Source organism: Artemia sp. Qi Xiang Cuo, chromosome 1, assembly GCF_049724085.1.
Source record: "Artemia sp. Qi Xiang Cuo chromosome 1, ASM4972408v1, whole genome shotgun sequence".
Classification (NCBI taxonomy): Eukaryota; Metazoa; Arthropoda; class Branchiopoda; order Anostraca; family Artemiidae; genus Artemia; species Artemia sp. Qi Xiang Cuo.
Genome location: NC_142794.1, coordinates 100302564 through 100325102, shown reverse-complemented (window position 1 = coordinate 100325102; position 22539 = coordinate 100302564). Strand labels below are relative to the sequence as shown.

Sequence of the window (22539 nt, the reverse complement as noted above, 5' to 3'; positions counted from 1 at the left end):
CAGAGAATGGTATGGTGGTAGTCCACTTGGCAACTGCCAATGAGTTCAGTGTGATTTCCTTTATTCCTCCCTTTTGTTTTGATTCAAAGTTGAGTGTGGATTCCAGTGCATGATCTGGGGAAACACAATTCATCTTGCAGTTTTTCCGCTTCACGTTGAATAGTCCTTTGACAAAGATATCATGCAAGCTAGGTAGCAATGTTTTCATGTCATTCAAATACTAGAGTAGGCATGTAGTATACTTATAATACCCCGCAGCTGTCAAATACGGCAGCATGAGGGTTTAACCAATAATATGACCTTCCCAGTCTCCACCACGCTCTGCCATTATGAACTGGAGAAGAGTCACCACAAGATTCATATACTCCATCAACAACTTCGTTGTAAGGTTTTTGTCTCGCGACTTGCTGAACTGGTTCATCAAAGGCTTCATAGATTCCAGGTGTTTGTCTAGGTTTTCAAAGGAGCCTCCGCAATTCATGAACGCAGACATTAAATCTGACAGCTCATCAAAAGTACTTGCTTCTTTGTCTGATTCAATGTAATACTGTTCAAGAGCATTCCAATATACTCTATACTACAAGGCCTCCTCTACGCAGATAAACTGAAGATCAGTCAGTATTGTAAATACATTTTGAATTAAGACGAAAAAAAAAGAGTTGATATTTGGTTAAAAATTAAAGTTCATATTCGGACTGGGCGTTAAATTCTAGCATAAAAGATGTGTCACATCATCATTTTGGAAAAATGAATTTATGCATATATTTTTTGGCCTATACTTTTTCAACTAATTCTAGACGGCTTCACCAAACAGTTTAAGCTTTGAACTTTACGGCAATGTGAACTTAAATACGAAAGGTAAATTCCAGTAAAGAATGAAAAACACAAAAATTATAGAAAGGTCCGAGATAGGTGGTTTAGTTGAAAATGAACCTTTGAATTTTGAGATTTTCGGGGAAAATTAATAAATATTAGCCTATAGCTCTTGGGCTATACAAGATATCGGAAAAAATTTAACATATTCTATGAAAAGACCATATTAGGACCTAATTGAGATGTTACACCACTAAATCGGAGTGAACCTTAGAAAAAAATTAAACAGTCTGTACGCGTTTTATAGGCCTAAAAAGGGTGTTTTTTTTTTTGCTTTTAAAAGGTCAAGCCGTGATCTACAACTTTACCCCCATCCATATTCGGATTCAGCGTGGTCAATATAGTCGGAAACTATTGTCAAACTGACTGTGTCTTTCTGACCACCTCAACTCAGAAATAAACGAGATACGCTTTAGTGGCTCCCGGACTATCTCCTTTTTTCTTTTTGTTCTTCTGCAGAGTTAATGGCTAACTGGATCGCTGCACGGCGGAGAGCGGTGACAAAGAGTTCATTGGAATGAGCATAAGCTAGAGATGACAGTGACAGGGATAAAACAGACAAATAAAAAAATTATGACAGTGCTAGACCAAAGCGTCATAGGCTATGGGATAAGAATGGCAACTATTGGCGTCACCTTCATAATTATTTGGGGTACCTATAGAGGGACATCGTAGGGACTATAGATGAATCAATCGGACTTCCAAAGAGGCGTAAAGGAGCCAAAGGACATAAACAAGACAAAATAAGGTTTAATGCGTCTCCTTTTTCTTTTTGTTTTCCCGCAGGGCTAATGACTAACTGGATTACTGCACGGAGGAGAGCGGTGACTAAAGGTTCATTGGAATGAGCATAAACCAGAGATAACAGTCTCAGAGATGACACCAACAAATAAAAACAAAATCATGACAATGCCAGAACAAAGGGTCATAGGCTATCGAATAAGAATGGCAACAATTCGTGTCACCATCACAATTATTTGGGGTACCTATAATTCGTAGGGACTATAGATAAACGAAATCTGACTCCCAAAGAGGCGTAAAAGAACCACAGGACACAAACAAGAGGACAAAAAGAAAGGACAATGCGCCTCCTTCTAAAGGGGTATATGTGTATCAATGTTTTGCCTACAGATGTGATGGGGCTTGCTCGGGTTAAGAAAAAAACAAAGCTTTCAAGAAAGTCTTGTCAAGGAGATACATATACCTAAATACGGGTAGAAGGAATCGTAGGAGCTATATATATATTGACTCTATAAAAATTGCGCAGGATCATTGGATTGTCCTGAGACAAGTTACGATTCAATCAATCAATTTATTTAAAGACAACAGAGTGAAAATTAAAAAGCTTTAGACCCCCACAAAGGCTCTTTGGCCTGTGAGAGTAGGAGACTGACTATTACATTAAATAATAGCGCTAAAATCAAACAGAAGGACAAGAAGGGAAAACCGTACCATGTCAATCAAAATAAATCGATTAAATAAATTGCAAAGGAAAAATAGAGGGTGGAAAGATAAGGCAGGAGGGAAATAACTCACTGGGCACAGGAAGGGGTCAGTCAGCTCTCTTTTAAATTGTCCATAAGAATGACATAACAAAATTTTAACATGTAGGGAAATCCATATGGAGGCACAACATAAAACTGGATTAAAATATGATCTTATGGTTTTAGTTTTATGAATAAAAATATCGATGCCATTTCTGTGAGAAAAAGAAACACAAGATTCCTTTCGTAGTTCAGAATTTAAAAGCTATAAGTGTTTGAAGAAGTTAGGGAGGAGTCTATGAAAATACTTAAAAATGAAACAAGAGGAAAGAAAGATGGGTGCTGGTGCATTATACCTAACACGCGTCAAGTCAAGTTTGGTTAATGCTAATGAAATAAAATAAAATAGGATAAATATTTAATTCTTTAGAAACAAATTTGGGCTATATATTTGCACATTAGGGGGGTGAACGGGGGAGGGGAGGGGATAGCATAGCATATATTAAATACGTAACCTAACCAAACCGAGGTACCCTCCCCCCCCCGAAACGCCAAAAAACAAGAGTTTAAATATTGTAAGTTCAGTGAGAAACCACACTTTGCGATCAATTTAGATAGCAAATACCCGTTTGACGGGTCTCCCTGTCTACATTCCTTGGACAGTATATAGCGCTATGTTAGGTATAATGTACCAGTACCGAAAGATGTATATGGACTGACCATCCAATAAATTAATGCTGAGTTGGCCTGTCACCTCAGATACTAATTTAATTGCTCTGTTATATATCTTGAAAACAGGGAAGGTAAAAGAAGAGAATGTCGATAACCATAATCAGGGGCGTTCCGAGAGGGGACGGGGGAGGGGCAACCCCCCCCCCTTCTCCAACGTTTTTGGCATTCGGTAAAACTTTCGTCGAAGGCGAAAATTTCGGCAGAAATTTTGCAAAATAAGCTGAAATTTAGCAAAATTCTTGGTTTCTGCAGAAAATTCGGCATAATCAGGTAGCGCTTCGGTAAAATTTACGAAGATCACCCCCCCCCCCTCCAATAAAATGAGCCTCAGGACGCCCCTGACCATATTACTGGACATTAGTAAATATAAGGTTGAATAAGAGAGTGAAAGAGGATCTTTATTATTGAACCAGGGAAGCAATGACGAAGCTTTCGAAGAACTCCGAACTGATTTCTGGAGAGCTTTAAGTTTGAAAAGAGCACAATGATGTTTAAAGGAAAGATTTTCGTCCAATAAAATATCCAGGAAACGAAGGAAACGACGGACGTCGTTTCAGTACGTCGTATCAGGGGGACGAGTTACATCACCACGAGTTACATCACTACGGACGTCGTATCAGGGGGACGAGTTACATCACCACGAGTTACATCACTACGGACGTCGTATCAGGGGGACGAGTTACATCACCACGAGTTACATCACTACGGACGTCGTATCAGGGGGACGAGTTACATCACCACGAGTTACATCACTACGGACGTCGTATCAGGGGAACGAGTTACATCACCACGAGTGGTAGACATAGTTTAAACCAAGAACAAGAATCGCCAAATCTGGAAAAAATAAGTAGACGATATTTCGATAGACTTAGGGCAGGGCGATTAGCATCAAACTAAGCAATGGCCTAGCACACAATACGTTTTCATGATAAGGGAAGATTGCTTAATTTCTGAACACCCAAGAGTATTATCATCTGCAAATGCGATAGCACTGGGTCTTGAGCTGCCTCACTAGGTGGGACAAAATAACGATCGCAAATAGTACAGCAACTTCATGATAAAGCAATGTATCAATTTTTTTCTTCTGTTTTCCCAAAGGACTATCGGCTTACAACGTAGTCAAAAATTCGTGATTGTTTTTTTTTTCGCAGGATAACTTACATATATATACCTTATACAAGCCCAAAATAACAGTGCGAGAACACATGGACGCTGGCAGGATGGGGGGGGGGGAGAGGCATGCCCCCTCCCCTGTAAATTTGGATCTAAAAAGTAATTTCAAGGAAACCAAAAGAAAGAGAGCAGAATAGGGAAAAAGCATTGAAATTTTTTTTTTGCCCCATTGTTGGTTGCCTGCCAATAGATTTTGACCTATAATAAGAAACAAATAAGTTCTAATTTCTGACTGAGTAACTCTTAACTAGTTTTCCACAAACATTTTTTCTATATGATTTGGTTTGAGCAAAAAAACAATTCTTCATGGTAATGAATGGTAAGTCAATAATAAGAGCCTAACTATTAATGACATTCAGTCAAAGAATCAGCTTTTTATGGTGGATCCTAAATATGTATTTGGTTATTACCAATTAGTGCAGTTATTAGAAGACAAGAAAGTTCGTATTATTATAGAAAACACAAGGAAAACAACTTAATAAGGGGCAATTTCGGTAAGAACATGCAGTCCACTTTTGCTTACATTGCAAGAGTACCCATTAGCTGATATGTGAAGCCACTATAATCAGAAATGTTTCCCCTGAACGGAGTGCTGGGAATTTCTGTATTTTCCCCCTGAACGGGTACGTTTTTTGTGTTCTATCATCAATTTTTTTTTTCCAGGAGTGATTGTACTTATCTAGTTGTCACTTTGAAAAAGATGTAATTTTTTACAGTTATGAAGTATAAAGGTGTCAAATATGCTGGTTTTTGACACTAAATATTAAATTACAAATATTGAATTTAAAATTTTTATTTGATTTTCTTAATTTTGGTTTTAATGTTTTACTTTGAATAAACTACTTTGATAAGTTACTTTTTATAAACACCGAGTCTAAAGGCATTAAATATTTTGATGTTTGATAGCCAAGTTCAAAACTGTCGACATTTTTTAAAAAGTATTCGTCCAACGTTTCGGCATTGCTCAACAGAACTGACTGCTGGAAGTTAGTATCTTAGTTTTTGTAAGTAAGGTATTGTTTTTTGTATTTTTTATTATTACTTACTTTTTTCATTTTTATATACTTTTATTTTAATTGACAAACTTTTTCCATTGCCTTTAGAAAAATGTTTGTCTTTAAGCTTCATTAAACAAAGAAAAAAAACAAGTTTTTTCTAAAAAAAGTTAGCAGCAACATTAAAACTTGAAACGAATATAAATTATTACGTATATGAGGGGGGTTGCCCCCTCCTAAACACCTTGCTCTTCACTCTACAGTTTTTCGGCACTTTAAAAAGTTGCTTATTCTTCTAATCAAACGACCATTGTGTTTCAGGAGTCATTTTTAGAGAATTGGGACAAAACTTAATTTTAGTGTAAGGAGCGAGATGTTGAAGAGGGGGCAAACCCCCTCATATACGTAATAATTTCTGTTCATTGTAAGTTTTAATGTTGCTCCTTACTTTCACTTGGAAAAACTTGTTTTTTTTAATTTCTGATCGTTCTTTAAATAAAGCCAAGATACCTGGCTCCACCTCCACGGAAAAATCCCGACCCCCGTAGAGATATCCTCTGGCCAATTCAATCCCGGCGAAAGTTTACCAAGCTACAGTTTTTCGGCACTTTAAAAAAAAGTTACTCATCGTTCTAATTAAACACCTTTGTGTTTCAGGAGTCGTTTTTCAAGAATCGGGACGAAATTTAAACAGTAGTCTAAAGAGCGAGTTTTTGAGGAGGGGCAAACCCTCCTCATATATGTATTGATTTCTATTCGTTTTAAGTTTTAATGTTGTTCCTTACTTTCAGTTGAAAATACTTGTTTTTTAATTTCTGATTGTTTTTCAAATAGTGCCGGGATACCTGGCTCCACCTCCATGGAAAAATCCCTCCTCCCCATAGAAATATGTTCTGAACAATTCAGTACTGGCGAAAATTTACCCCGGACGATTACCTTTAACATCTCCACGTGTAAAATTGAATCGGAAAAGAGAAAGCAAGACATATAAAAAAAATTTCGTTAGGATTTCTGGCAAATTCACCCAATGGAAAATCTCCCCTGAAAAGTTCACTCCCTGAAAACTTCGCTCTCCATAGGAAATTCTCCCAGCAGAAAGCTCGTCCTCCCCTACCCACCCGAAAAATGTATGCATACTTTCCAATAACAAATAAAACAATGGGCAAATTTTATAACTTACAAACCTTTCCCCAGGGACTGTAGGGGGTCATTTTATCTCCAAAGACACAGTTATTGGGCCTTTCAACTATGCTGAACAAAAAAGATATCTCGAAATTTTGATCGGACGATTTTGGTAAAAAAAAGTGGCGTGGGAGGGGGCCTAGTTGACCTCAATTTTTCTGGTCAGTTAAAAAGGGCACTAGAGCTTTTCATTTCCGTTAGAATGAGCCCTCTCCCGACGTTCTAGGCTCACTGGGTCGATACTATCACATCTGAGAAAAAAAAGCAAATAAACACGCATCCGTGATTTTTCTTCTGGCAAAACTAAAAAATTCCACATTTTTACAGATATGAGCTTGAAACATTTGCATTAGGGTTCTTTTATACGCTGAATCTGATGGTGTGATTTTCATTAAAATTCTACGACTTCAAGGGGTTTTTCCCCCTTTTTTTGAAAATCAAACAAATTTTCTCAGGCTCGTAACTTTTGATGGGTAAAACTAAAATTATCCGTAGTATTTTTCAATCCTAACACGAAGTGTTAGGATCGTGAAACTTATTTAATGAAACTTATATATTTCGAATAAGAATAATAAACATTTTTTTTTATATCTATTGGTCTCCAAATTTTGTTTTTTAGAATTTTGATTACTATTGAGCCAGGTCGCTCCTTACTTACAGTTCGTTACCACGAACTGTTTGATTACCCATCAAAATCCAAACAGAGATCATTGAAATGTTGACCAAAAGTATTGAATTCATAAAACTTTACAGTTTCATAAAATGAAAACAAATGTAAATTACTCTGCATATGAGGGGGACTGCCCCTTTCTCAACACCTTGCTGATTAAACAAAAGTTTCTTTGTGCTTTGAATTTTTTTTCCAATTGCAAATTTTCTTTAAAAACTTGGAAAAGTGCCAAACTTCACAGTAAAGAGTAAGGAGCTAAGGAAGAGACAGTCCCCTTCATACAAAGAATAATCTGTTCAAATAGGTTTCAAATCTGTTCCTTGCTTACAGTTGATAAGCGCTTTTTTAATTAGTTTCTGATTATATTCCAAATCATACCCAGGCCCAACCAAGATATAATTTGCCGTACCGGTCCCTTAAATCCCTGGTTAATTGCTTCTAAAAAGTGTAAATCAATAATTGTACGTTGATTAGTACCGTCCTACGTTTGAATTTGCAACTTAAATTTTGGATAAAATTTCAAAATGCTAAAAAAATTGGCAATAAATTGTAATTTTGGTGAAAAGTCCTTGTTAATATTACTACAAAAGAATTTCGGTTGGATGAAAAGGAGTATTATTGTTTGTATGGATGGAAACTCTGTGAGATTTTAGATCTTCGACATAACTGAAGCCATCACAACCTCTACCGAAGGATTTTCTTATAGATAAATACATTCATTACATACATTTGTTTTAAGTACATTGAAGTACTTCATATAAACAGAAAAAGAAAAATATCACTACTTAAAATTGCTGAAAACCAAGTTCATAGCAGTATTTGTCACCCCAAAGAAATTTCCTGGGGGGCTGTGATGACCTGCCTCACCTTTTCCACCTCTGTGCTGGTAGATATGGGACTGTAACATTTTACCTGTATAGAGAAACATTTTAATTAATTCCTACTTCCCCCCTACCTCTTTACACATTTATCTGAAACCGTATAAAAAGTAAGCAGTAAGTCCGTTAAAATATACTTCTGTAGGAATCTACCGTACCCCCATCTAAACAATGAATCACCCCCCCCTCATTATAGCCAATACGCAATTACAGATCACCAAACTTACCCCAATTTCATTACAAATAAAGCGAATCGACATGGTTGAATCCAGTACTAATAATATATATGAACAGAAACATACCATTAGAGCAAATAACTCAAAACTCTCAAGTTAATAAAAATATCTAACAAACAAAAATGCGATACACCTAGAATAGAAAGTAACTCTCAAGATTCGAGAAAACAAATTAAAAAAAAAAGAAAAGAAATAAACCCTAACATTAAAATAGGAGACAAAAAAATTCATTTGAAAAACATTAAAAAGAAAAAAGTTTAATGATTCGTCAGCCATCTCTCCTTCATTCAAAAACACGGTCCATATAATGCACCATAGGGAGGTACATTGATCAAATAATCATTGAATATTTGAATTTTCACTGTGTGTTTGTGTCCCTTTTTGTATCTTTAGTGATTACTCCGTCTATTATATCTTTTTTTACGGGCAATAAATTAATAATAAAAAAAAACCAAAGCCAACACAAAAGGCCCTGACACCAACTCAGACCATGTTCCAAATTATCTCCACTAACTACAGAAAGCCACTTAATGAAACCTTTCCCAATTTCGTAAATGGTATACTAATGACGTGGAGTTGTAACCAGAAGGGAAGATACTTAGCTGGTATATTCAACTAAAAAAAAAGAAGTCCTGTGGCTTTTTGGCAATTATTGCCAAAATTTTTGGTTGGGGTATTTCCTGAATGGAATTTTCCTTATTTATTCTTTTTTTTTGTTTCAGCCTTCCAGTTTGAACATGTAGGAGCGATTGACCGATTTCTAAGAATTTAATATGGTTCCTAAGATACTTGATTCACTTTCACAAAAGTTGTTGTGCATCCTTTCCTTCCTCAAGTTATTTTAAAGATAAAGAAAAGACTGTCACCATGACCTTCACCATGTCAATACCTTCTTTGTTCAGAACTTTGTAACTATTAAAGAAAAAAGAAACATAGAATCCAGCGAGTGGAGGGAGTGGGAGGATTGTGGAGGGGGTGAGGAGTTAAAGCCCATGATACCTAAAAAGTGTCACTTTTAAAATTTCCTACGTGCATGCCCGATTGGGATATACTCTCATAGAGGCGTATTTATTTATTTTTTTACTTACGCGTAGTTGCTCAATGGTGCTTCCCAATCGATATTCCAGATCACGGATGTAGTCAGAATTTTGATTTGATACATCTGAAGCTAAAATTCCATAGCGTGTCTAGAATAAAAAAAAATAAAAAAAAAAATAAAATGATTTAGCACTGAAAAGTTAAAAGTCACAGTCAAATGACATTGCGTATATGTTTATAAGCTTTGACCACCTTAACAGAACTTAACAACCTTTAAACCTTAACAGAATATTCCATAACAGTTGTAATAACAGTCTGCTAAATGCACTAAATACATGCCGATTAAAAACGATTATTGTTTATACCGGTATATATTATTAGAAGTTCTGAATAAGATATATCTTATCACGGCTGCAATCTCAGTGCTAAATATATATTATTTTTGGGAGATATGGATTAGCCAAATATATATTTTATGTTTCCAATTCGCTAGACTACATACGACCCGATAGTTGTACCCAAATTACGCTGTATTAATTCACAATAGAGCAAAAATAAGAGGTTTAAGCTTTTCCAGATAACAGCAATTATTATTCAAGAATTAAGAAAAAGTTTTTCACCATTAGCTGAATAGAGTGGCTTCAATTTGGCATATTCAAAAGCAAGAAGCGTGAACATCCACTTGATCCTGTCTTTACAGGGAAGTCAATATTCTTCGTCTTCTAGGAGACTTCTTCGACAGTTCTCATGTGACATGGACACCTTAGTCAAGTGACAACATCCTGCGCGCGGCATTTGTGAAGCGACATACAGTATATAAATATATATAAACATCAAAAGAACTTATTTTTTACTGTGATTCTAATTATATAAAATTAATCAAGTTTCAATTTGTCTGCTAAAATTACATACCAGAGAAAATTTGCCTGGTTTCCAAAACAAGGCGGAAACCCTGAAACGGCAAATGATTTTGACTCATTTGACATGAGACTTATTTTATAGCTCATGTACTCTTAACTTTTTTTTTGTTAGTGCCAATGTAATGTGGTTCAACTAAAGATTTAATAAAAGCTCATGGTGTAACCAATTTAATGGTTATAAACATCATGAAAAAGTTTTTTCCACATCACGATGTGGAATAACCTTATATATATATGTATATATATATATATATATATATATATATATATATATATATATATATATATATATATATATATATATATATATATATCAAAGTATAAACACATCCTGACAAGCACTGGCACAATCTATCCTCTCCACACACAAAAAGTGACCCTTTTTCCATGTCTCCGGAGACGATTCCATACCTATGCGAACCTGGCGAATAAATCACAAGTTCCGTTGGTGATTATACTTGTTCCGTAAAAGCTGTATTAAATTTAATTTATTGGCTCGGAGCGGTTAAGTAGTACAACATTTACCCTCTAGAGGCGTCGACTTCTTCGACAGTTCTCATGTGACATGGACACCTTAGTGAAGTGACAACATCCTGCGCGCCGGAGTTAAGTGATACCCTCTGATGCCAAAACTTTCACAACGATCGCAACACCCAATTACACCTTGTATTAACATGTTACTGAACACGTCTGTCTCTATTTGCTGTAGCCCAAAACTTGTCTAACGCCTCTCAATTAAATCCGAAATAGAGGGATCAAAGCATGTTACCAGGCCTTTTTAACCATTACAGAAGCAAAAAGACATGACGTCTATGTCAGTACGTTACGAATATATGCGCTTGTCCATCAGACGAGGTGCTAAGACGCATCCCAATAAGAATTAAGCTGCTAAAATCTCCTCATTAAGGGGTCGGTTGTTAGATAAGCCCACAGTTGGGAGCTCCTTGTCTGGAGTACATAAAAGAGAGCTTAGGTCGATGTACCATCACCATATGGAATAGCCTCCCAACAGGGGTTATCTCAAGAGAAACTTCTCTTAGTTTTAAATAACATAAGGGATAGTAAATATCGAAAACTGAAATACAGCCAAGATTAGCAGCATGTCGTCGTACAATTGTACCGTGACACATTTTTACATAGATCTACGGAATTTGATGCATTTCTATGAACAAAAGAACGCAGTTACAGAATCTATGGTATTAGGCATTGGTAATTCTGGCTACAAGGGTTTGGGACAAAACCCTTTCAAAAATTTTTTAGAAAACCTTACTAGCCAGCAAAAGAGAAGTCTCAAATCTGGGCAAAATTCTAATCTTGTAACTATAAACGATTAGGACGGAAAAAGCTGCAGGGTTTTTGCGGTCATGTACTTGGACCATGAGACTTTTATGGCAACTACTGGCTTAAGGAAAATTCTACTGAATCTGAAACGCCATCTACGCATTTTCTACGAAAAACTTCCGACGTTCAACGGATTACAAAAAGGAGCTAGTGGAAACACACTGCTCGCCTATCCAACATTCTGCGTCATAACTACCCCTGTGAAAATACAAAAAGTGGATAAACGCTAGCTCGCTAAAATTTTCAGGTTGGTCTGGGATTATTTTTCACTCTTTAATTCATTTGTGAAAAAAAAAAAAATCTAAGATAAACTCTTTCATTTGGCAGGAAATTCCTGTGAAGGAATGATTGAGTGAATTTCTTAACAGAATGGTAGGGAGGAGGAGCAAGCGCTGCTTGTGGCTGTGATGAGTCGTGAGTAGTGACTACTTTATTCATTGTAACTGTTCATCAAGTTGAATACGAATTTCTCTGCCACTGATTTCCGGTTGCAAAAACTTCAGAATAACATTTGAGTTACTCCAGTGGGTATATTTCAGTTTTGTTATTTAAGGTTTCATCAAATTAACAATCATAATTTGCTTCTTGCCGTGATTTGACATTGAAATTCTAGTTGGGGATAATTTTCTCCCAATACTTACTTACTCCCAATTAGAAGTAGCTTATGAGAAAAAACAACACAACTCAATGGTGAGGTAAAAACGTCAAGTTGTTCTTGAGCCCATACGATTAGCTTAACACGGCGAAGAATCAATTCAATTCACTCTATTGCTTCAACCCTGCAAACATCAGCTGGTTTTTAAAAAACCAATTTGAACTGCATTTTGTAGTTGTGACTAGAAAGGCAAAACCAAAATTTAGTGCTATGTATTTAGACCAGTAACAATCACAACTATCAAATGCAAACACTTTGAGCTGCTTTTTTGTAGATGCGTTAAAAGAGAAGTATTGTGTTCCGCTATACCAGTTTGGGTTTCAGAATAAAATAGGGTGTACTGATGCACTTAGAACTGTAATTTATGCGCTGTGTAGACATAAGTAGGAGGCTGAACTGGCTGATTTTAGGCGATTATCGTCTGTAGAATTTGACTAACAGATTTTGTTCGGACGACGGTAAAACGGTATATTTCTGATTATTTTTTATTTATATAGTTTTCCGGCTTTCCGTCATTGTCTAGTTGCCCTTCGAACAGTACCACCCAGGGGCGTCGTTTGGGGGTGGCAAGGGGGGCTGGCAGTTACCCCCCAATAATGTGGAGAAAAAACATTATACATCCCATGCCCTTTGACTATCCAGATATGGACCCTTCTTCGCTGTGTAGACATATGTAGGAGGCTGAACTGGCTGCATAAAAATCTCGTTGTAGCAGCACACGATTTTAGGCGCTCATTTGAGTCATTGGTATGAGGGGCCATCCTCCATCATAAGGAAAAAAGAGGTGTTTATTTGCCTCTTTTTCGCAACATAAGAATTTTTTATTTATGAGTCAAAATAATCATAATACTTAAAATACTTTGAGCTGCTTTTTGTGGAGGAGTTAAAAGAAAAGTGTAGTGCCCTGCTAAACCCCATTGGGTTTCAGAATAGAATAGGGTGTACTGATGCACTCAACACTGTAATTTATGCGCTGTGTAGTTTATGTGTAGGAGGCTGAACTGGCTGGATAAAATCTCGCTGTAGCAGCGCATGCTGTTAAGCGCTCATCTTGGTACACGGGGCCATTCTCCATGATACGAAAAAAGAGTTGTTCATCCGCTTGTTTTTCGTAACATAAGAATTATTTATTTATGAGTTAAAATAAGCGTTAAAACCATAGACTCACACACGTTGAAGCCAACCAACTGCTCAATCATTACTCATGTTCCATAAGACACATTTACTTATCCAAGTAACCTACAGAGTAGCCAGGATGGTTTTATCTCTGTCTATGAAGGTATGTGTGAAGGTGCAATTGCTTTGTCAACATTATTCCACAAAGACGTATTAAAATCTCAACCAAAGCTCAGCGTATCAAACAGTTCGTGGTAACGAACTGTAAGTAAGGAGCGACCCGGCTCAATGGTAACCGAAACTCTAAAAAAACGGGATTTTGATACCAATAGATACATAAAAAGAATCAGATTTTAATACTGATTTCAAATATAAAAGTTTCATCAGGTTTAGTCTCACTATCAAAATTTACCTGAGAAAATTTGGTTAATTTTAGAAAAAAGGGGGAAAGACCCCCTAAAAGTCATAGGACCTTAATGAAAATCACAACATCACATTCAGCGTATGAGAGAACCCTACTGTAGAGGTTTCAAGCACCGATCTACAAAAATGTGGAATTTTCTCTTTTTGGCCAGAAGAAAGATCACGGATGCGTGTTTATTTGTTTTTTTGTTTTTGTTTTTTTTCCAGGGGTGATTGTATCGACCCAGTGGACCTAGAATATCGTGGGAGGGCTCATTGGAACGGAAATTAAAAGTTCTAGTGCGCTTTTTAATTGACCAAAAAAATGGAGGACAACTAGACCCCTCCCACGCTTATTTTTTCCCCAAAGTCACCCGATCAAAATTTTGAGATAGCCATTTTGTTCAACATGGTCGAAAATATGATAAATATGTCTTTTAGGATGACTTAATCCCCCGAAGTCCCCGGGGGGAGGGCTGTAAGTTATGAACTTTACCCAATGTCAACAAATAGTATTGGTTATTGGGAAGTATACAGATGTTTTCAGGGGGATTTTTTTTCTGGTAGGTGGGGGGTGGGGGCTATATGGGAGGATCTTTCCATGAAGGAAGTTTTCATGGGGGAAGTGACATTGCTATGGAGGGGGTGCCGGATTTCCCATCATTATTAAAGAAAAAGATCAGAAATTAAATTAAAAAAAACAAGTTTTTCAACTGAAAGTAAGGAGCAGCATCAAAGATTAAAACGAACAGAAAAAATTACGTATATGATTGGGTTCACCCCCTAGTCAATACCTGGCTCTTTAAGCCAAAGATTTTTTAGTACTTTCATAAGAGCTATTTATTCTAATTAACGGCCTTTGTGATTAAGGGGTCATTTTTAAGGAATAGGGACAAAATTCGAACTTTAGCTTAAAGAGCAAGGTATTGACTAGGGGCGAACCCCCTAAAATACGCATTAAAAATCTATGAATATAGAAGTTCGTTACGTAAGTTAATTCGTAAGTTACGTATATTTATTACTAATAAAAAGTTCGTAAATAAAATTTAACAAGTTTCGAGAAAGCCATTTAACCAAATAAAACTAAAATTAACATGCAATTTTTTTTTTATTATTCGTGTACGGTGAGCCAAAATCAAAACCTGCATTAATTCAAAAACGTTCAAAAATCAAATAAAAAAACAAGCTTTTTTTACTGAAAGTAAGGAACGACGTTAAAACTTAAAACGAACAGAAATTATCCAGTTTTTTATTGCTTAAAAAAAATAGTGAGAAAGTCAAACTTTAGCGTAAAGAGCGAGGCGCTGAGGAGGGGACAGCCCCCTTTCATATACGGGATAATTTCTGTTCGTTTTAAGTTTTAACGTCGTTCCTTACTTTCAGTTAAAAAAACTTGTTTTTTTTATTTAAGCCTCATGTATAGAGGCAACTAACTTATGACTCGCCCATGTTGAGCACGGCCCTCAAAAACAATAGTCAGCACAACCTGCGTCGAACTCCGTGTTGGTTGTGGGTGGCTAGAAAAAAAATCTTATATACCCCCAGGGCATAACTTACAATACTTGCCCTGAGGGCTGTGGGGGGAGTGTAATCCTCAAAAACATAATTTCCGGACTTTTTAACTACTTCGAACAAAATGGCTATGTCAAGATTTTGACTGGATGTGTTTAGGGAAATGGTGGGTGTTAGAGGGGTGTTAGTCATCCTCCAATCACTTTCGACTATTATAAAGAGGACAAACCCTTCTAATTTCCAATCAAATGAGGCTGAAAATGCATAAAATGAAAGAGCGACCGTAAGATGAATTTAAATACTTATCAAAACCGTACCTTCAAGATCATGTGTTCCTGCTGAAGAGCACTTAGTTGTTTTTTGACAGAGTGATACTTTTCCTGAAGCAATTCCAACTGCGTCTCCGCTTGTTGCCTCCGATCTTCCACTTCAGAAAATAATGAATTTCCACGTGCTGATGGATCTGTATTACATACGCGTTCAGCATCTAAAAGCGCTTGTAGGCCCAAAATTTCTTCTTTTCTTTCCTAAATAGAAAAAAATCACCTCAAACTAAAGTCAAGAACATAAACAAACTTTAGAAGAAAGAAAGCTTGATTCTTTTTTTTACTCGTAAAAACTTTTGAAATTAAAATAAGAAATGGAAATTAATTGGCTCAGGCGTATTTATTTTTGAAAAGAATTTAAAGTTATTTCTATAGTTACCTAGATTTTGTACCACTTGTCTATTTTTTTATACCTCGGTAGCTCACACGGACACCCCCCCCAACCCCCACTGCTTTCCGACCATAAATTTTTGTCTAAATACCTGGTAGTTTAGTAGTAACTCAAACTTCGAGGAGCTATGACAAGAACGTCATAGTCCTTGTCCTTGTTATCATGGAAATGTCAGATTACAGGGCTGAAGATATCTCCCCATTAAGAGAGTATCAAAAAGGGCACCATATATTAACGAAAAATTGACTATTTTATCATTTTTACTCTTAGTCTGGCAAAAAACGGTCAAATAGTTTCTAGATCCACCTTGATAGCCTGGTAAGCATAAGACCATTCGAAAAACACCACTTTCAAATCAAAGGTTCGAGTTAAATCTGTTCGAAGGAGAATAGATTTAACATCTTAGTGGGTCTGACTAAATACAAATCAGACACAGGTCTTACCATTATTCTTGTGCTTAAAAATGATCAGAAATTGATAACCAAAATATTTGTGGACCTCCCATTATGATTACTTGACATTGTTATTTCAATATTTCCAGATAAGTTTTCTAGAAAAGCGGTACAGAACCACTAAGAGAACAACAAATATTAACTATATATAAACCAACTCCATAAGGCATACTTTAATAAGTAGTGACTCAAGCAGTGGCGGTTCTGGCCTCTTTTGCGCCCGGGGCAAAATCTTGATTAGCCCCTTCCGCCCTGTCTCCCAAAAATTATTAAGCCAAATTTTAACAAAACCTTGATTTATTAACAAATTTCTCATTTATAAGAAAAATTTTTACTCATCTAAATCTGACTTTTCTTACTTTTTATTTATTTATTCATTTGAAATTTTGCACCCCTAAAATTTCGGCACCCGGGGAAAGTGCCCCCTCGTTCCCTCCCCTAAAACTGCCTCTGGACTCAAGGATAACTTTGCAGTTTTTTGTTTTTATCAAATCACCCCTTGCACAATAAATTAGAAGATAGCCAATTAATATTTAATTAATATTAATTTTTAATCAATATTAAAAAATGCCATTAATATTCAAAAAACATGCCATTAATATTTAATGGCATCTTATAGCTAGAATTCAGAATTGTCTCACAACAGTCTCAAGACTATTCCAGATATCGATCTGGACGAGTTTCAATGGTCACATAGCTAAAAAAAAAACTTGTATAAAGACAGTGGACCAAAAAAAATTTATAAAGAAAAATCTTGATTCTTTTTTTTTGCTCATCAGAAACAACCTAGCTTATAGTAATAAATCAATAAGGAGAGACAGAGCCCCTAAATGTTATGGTGAAGTACTCTTTTGGTGACTTCCTTTCCCCAAAGATATGAAATATACTATTAACAGATGCACTTCCGTGTTTTTTTTTTATTTTTATTTTACTTATAATAAAAACAAAAACCTTTTTTTAAGCATTACAGGGTTGTTTGGCACACAAAGCTAAGCTTGTTACGAATATTAATAATTTTTGATCAGCTTCAACTAAAAATGTACTTGCAATACTGACAACATAAAAAAAACTCAAACCTTCAAACTCACAAAACTTACAAAATCGGTTATCTTCAAAGTCACAAAATCGCAAGCCAGTGGTTAAAATTTCGCCAAAAATACAACATTGGGATCAGTGTCGTTACTAGCCAAATTATTTTTTTTTTTGGGGGGGGGGGAGGGGAGCAAGAGATCTTACTGACTGGCTGGTCATTTTCACCGACTGTTTTTGTCAATAATTAGCATAATGTCCGTTTCGAATAAAATACGTAAAATCACAGCACGAGTCGGTAAAACCGCTGCATTTACCAACCGAAATTTAGATTTCGGTACATATCATGTCACTATTTTAATCCTGTTTATTTAACCAAATGGGAAATTGTGGCACCATCTGTAAAATCACGACAGGAGTCGGTAAACTGCTGCGTTTACCATTGAGATTTTATCAGAGTTGCAAAAACATTGATGTTTAATTGGGTAACAGATATTATTGCTATATTGCTGGTGAGTTTCACCAGGTAGAAAATGCTCATAATCAAACCAAGCTTCATTTATAAGTTCACAACACTTTTTAGACAGATTATAAGATACAAACAGACTGACTTTGCCAACTTACTTTTAGCTGTAAAAACTTGATAAATAGTCTCCCTAATGAGCATTCTATTAGAATGGGTAAATTTTTACCTTTTTACTTTGAAAAGTAGGTAAACAGAACCGATAAGCCTTTAAGATGTCTACTTTAGTGAAACTCTACAAGCTCATTATCTATATCACCTTTTCATTAACTTTATCAGTTAACTTAATAGTGGGGTCAGGATTTACACAAGAAAAAACTAGGGCACTGGTTCTTCTTTAAACTCTGTTCTCTACCCAAATAAATTTAATTTTCAAGCAAATTCCCTGCATTATGAATTCCATTTAGCGTTATTTCAAATTTTTTTCTTCAAATTTAGCTTTATATTTAAGAGAAATGTTTAATCCCTTTAACCCGGGTAATAATCCTTGAAAGACTCAAACCTTAAAGAATACATTGTTCAGGCCTTTTTGGGTCAGTAACTAAAATGTATCTTGTATATTAGGGTCCTTTTAGCCAGGGGCTATTAGGGTCCGAATGGTAATGAGTTTTAAACCGTTCAGAGACAGAGTTTGATGGGTCTTTTCAGGACCCCATCTTCTCAAGAACCAATATTTTTTTTTTTCGAAACGGGGCCTTGACCCAAAGAATTTTAGACATAAGTTCAAGGCACCAGAAATTTCTTTTCTAACAATTTGTTTTTATGGTGCTTATTTCCAACCTTACTTTAATGAGCACAGCTCGGATATTTATGCTATGATATTTATGATATTTATTTATGCTATGAACAATATCATATGTTTGTCTGTTTTGTTTTATAAGTCACAAGTACCCCAAACATAGCGCAAAAAAAACTGAGTTTTAGTCCCCCCCCCCTCCCCTATCCTCCAAGACAAATTTTTTTGTTTGGCAAAACCATGCCTTACTGTAGATATATACTGAAACGGATTTTCCTGCAAGATCTAGCCTTAGAAAGAAAATAATATCAAACAAACAAAACACCTCTAAAAGGTTTAGCAGCGAAGCGTTTTCTTTTTGGTTCTCTAGTAGACGTTCAGTATTCTCCATAGATTCCTCTTTCAATTCATCGTACATTCTTTGCATTTGCTTTATCAGTGTCTCTTTTCTTAAAACCTCCTCTTGCAACGCCATTCGTTTTGAACGTTCTGCTTCGCACTCGCTCTAAAATGTAATGAATTACGTGAGTCAATACCCAAATTAAGTAAAATACAGAAAAGATCATACTAAAAAAGTGAACACACAAACCTTATATGCCCCCAGGGCATAACTTAAAACCATTGCCCTGAGGGTAGTGGGGGAGTGTCCTCCTCAAAAACATATTTCCTATCTGGAAATCAACAACGCTGAACAAAATGGCTATCTCAAAATTTTGATTGGATGTGTTAACTCCTATCAGCCGTGTTTCCATTTCAAAAACTGAGCAAAGAGCACTTGGTAGTTTTTCAGCAGACATGGTAGCCGGTAGATTTTAGCAGACAAAAAGATAATATTAGTAGATATATTATCTTGATGGTATCGGAAATCCATATCGGAAAGCATGTATCTATAAATGATCTCTGATGTGTTTTCAGAACCAAATAAAGGCTCTCATCAGCTTTAATAAGTGAAGTACGTCATCATGTCCTCTTTTTGGTATACCGTATTTTTCAACAAAACGCAGAGTCAATAACCCTCAAATTTGAAAATAGCAAAAGTAAATCGCAAAGTCTTGCAGTTTTTTATTTATTTGTGACCTGCGCATGGAGGAGCAGGACGAACTGTATCAGAAATAATATATTTCTATAGCTGGTGCACTTCGTACCCTGTCTTTGATACAACTTATACAAGCACCGTCGCTGCATAAGAGAAAGTAAAACTAAAGTAAGTTTTAACGTCACGTTTTACTTTCATAGCCCGTTCAGACAATTGGGGAAACGCTCAAAACTGATCGGGTTTTCCATACTACTGATCAGTTTTTGGACTAAGAAATTTTTCTAGTTTCTCTATGGTACCCATCAGTTTTTCGTGTCGTCCAAAAAAAAATGAGCAGGCATTTTTGAAAGTTAAAAGCATTTCACTTGTTATGGGAAAGTTCGAGAACTGGTGGTTCTTGTTCAGAACCACCATTTTTTTTATGATACGAGTTATATAAAGTCAACACGAGAAATCAACAAGAGAAAGAAGGATAAAAAATATATTTTTTTATTCTAATATATTCTATCTTAAAAAATATATTCTATACTTTTTTATATAAATATATTCTATAATTTATATATTCTACATTTTGATTTAAATATATTCTATCAAAAAACATATTCTATCTTTGCTTTCCAGAAAAATGTTATACCAACCATTTAAACAGTTTTCTTTTCGTACCGATCTGTTTTTCTCATCCGTTTCCCCATGCATCTGAACCAAGTATCAGTATAAAAGCTTTTTTAAAGCATGATATGGTTCAAGGTATGCAATTACAGCTTGCGCTAATTTTCCCAAATCTAAAAAGTTTTCAGGATTTCACTTAAAGAGATTTTCTCAGAATTACCAACAATCGGAACATCAACATTCATCGTTAGGCTGGGGGATTTTCAATCGAGAGATTTTCAAAAAAAAAAAAAATTGTGAGAGAGCACGATAAATCTGTAGTGTGAAAGCACTTACCGAAATCCTCCCAGGGTGTTTGGACTTCATTTCTTATTGGGGGGAGGAGGGCTTAGATTTTGTAAAATATCTTATCTCAAGCATTTGCATTGAACAAATCCAAATTCCACCATTTTGCAATTAACTTCCCCCCAGATGATGACAAATATCTTTTCTTGTATCTTCATTAAAAAAAACCCTTCCCTTCTATATTTTCGTGAGATGGCACCCCTTGCGGCACCAAGACTTACACTCACGCCTCAATGACTTACACCTCAAATTTGAAAAGGTAGCTTTTTACCAGGCAATGATGAGGTTGATAGATTTTAGGACGAGAACTTGTGAGAAATATTCCAAAACAAAATAGATATGCCATTGAATGGTTAGAGCTTGATAATATTGAGGCAAGGGAAGGGACTTAAGTGAAATGATTCATGAGGCACCAAAGATATTTTAGGTAGGAAGGTAAGCATTTTTTTTGGCGAGGGGGACCCAACTCGATCAAGACTCAAGCTTTTAAGGCGTTTTGCCTCTACACTCCAGGCATCAGAGCTTGCAGAATCACACCACTGACCCCAGCCCCACGCCATAACTCAAGGTTACAGACACCAGGACTAGAACATGCGCCCCGAAGGGCATAGGGTCACAAGTCCAGTTTGCCATTTACTCGGGTGGGGCAGATCTTAGGGAAGAATCTAGGAAACTATCTAGGAATGCTAGCGAAATAAACTAAGTTTGATAGAAGAAAAAGAGAGTTTTGCACCAGGACTTCTTAAGATACAGATATTACGAAAACAAGAAGGAAGCAAAGGAATTAAAAGAGGCATAAGAGTATGAATTAGCGAGAAACATATTGAATGAATAGAATTGTAAAGGATATTGATGAAGAGTACATACGGTTCAATGAAAAGATATTGTGTTGCCATATTGAGGGAAAGAGACTAGTAAATTCGAACTAGTCCCAGATGAAAAAAATAACAATTAATTTATAAAAAAATATAATAAAAATTAAAATTTAAACAATAAGTTAAACATTTTTATCTGTAAATTTAAACAGGGATGATTATCAGGCTTAAAGACATATAGTACTTGTTCAATGAGCACTGATTTGTATGAAATTATACAGCAATAATTGCTGTATTGTATGATTTTTTTTCTTTTAGTCAGCCATGCAAATTAATAAATAATCCACCCAAGTAGCAGAGCTTAAGATGGAAAACACTCGATTAACATAACTTAAAAAGGAAAAAAGAAATAAAAATAATTAAAGAGAAAATATAGAAAAATAATGAGAAAGAAAAAACAATTCTGATCTGGTTGTGAAGGCCTAAGGAGTGTAAAGACTATTGTCTGTTTACGGGTTTGGAAATCGTTCCTGGCACCCCCCCTCCCCCCCCCCCCAAACAAAACAGTTTTGTCAATCGATGGTCATAATAGGAATATTATAAAACATAAGTGTTAATGTATAAAAATCCTTAAAGGTCTGCCACTGGTAAAATTTAAATAGTTTATAAAAAATATTATGAAACATAAATGTTAATGTATGAAAATCCTGAAAGGTATGCTACTGATAAAATTTAAATACTTTATAAGAAATATTATAAAACATAAATGTTAATCTGTAAAAATCTTTAAAGGTCTGTCACTGGTAAAATTTTAATTGCATTGTACTTATGATTACAATTATTGTGAATACAATTTAAATGTAATTGCATTTTTAATTTAATTACTTTTTTAGCTTTGAATTTGTATTGAAACAGGATTTGCCAAAAATGGTCAGACTAGGTTGACGTCACAATGAAATGTCACAGACAAGTCATTGATACAATGACATGCACTGAGACGTCATCAATACAAAGAAACATCACTGACACATTTAAAACCTGATATTTAGATACAGGGACAGAGCTTCCCT

At 35.6% G+C, this 22539-nt stretch overlaps 1 protein-coding gene across 4 annotated transcripts in view; it reads right to left on the bottom strand.

The window, feature by feature from the left end:
• The window catches only part of LOC148956994 (protein Spindly-A-like), a 69209-nt gene that overhangs the window by 26052 nt on the left and 20618 nt on the right, over positions 1–22539 (bottom strand). For all 4 annotated transcript variants that reach the window (XM_089097167.1, XM_089097176.1, XM_089097184.1 and 1 more), the window contains exons 5-7: positions 18990–19169; positions 15525–15734; positions 9312–9410 (exon numbers count right to left, since the gene is read on the bottom strand). In XM_089097167.1, the coding sequence (XP_088953293.1) occupies positions 9312–9410; positions 15525–15734; positions 18990–19169 (489 nt within the window). The remainder of the gene's footprint in view (positions 1–9311; positions 9411–15524; positions 15735–18989; positions 19170–22539) is intronic.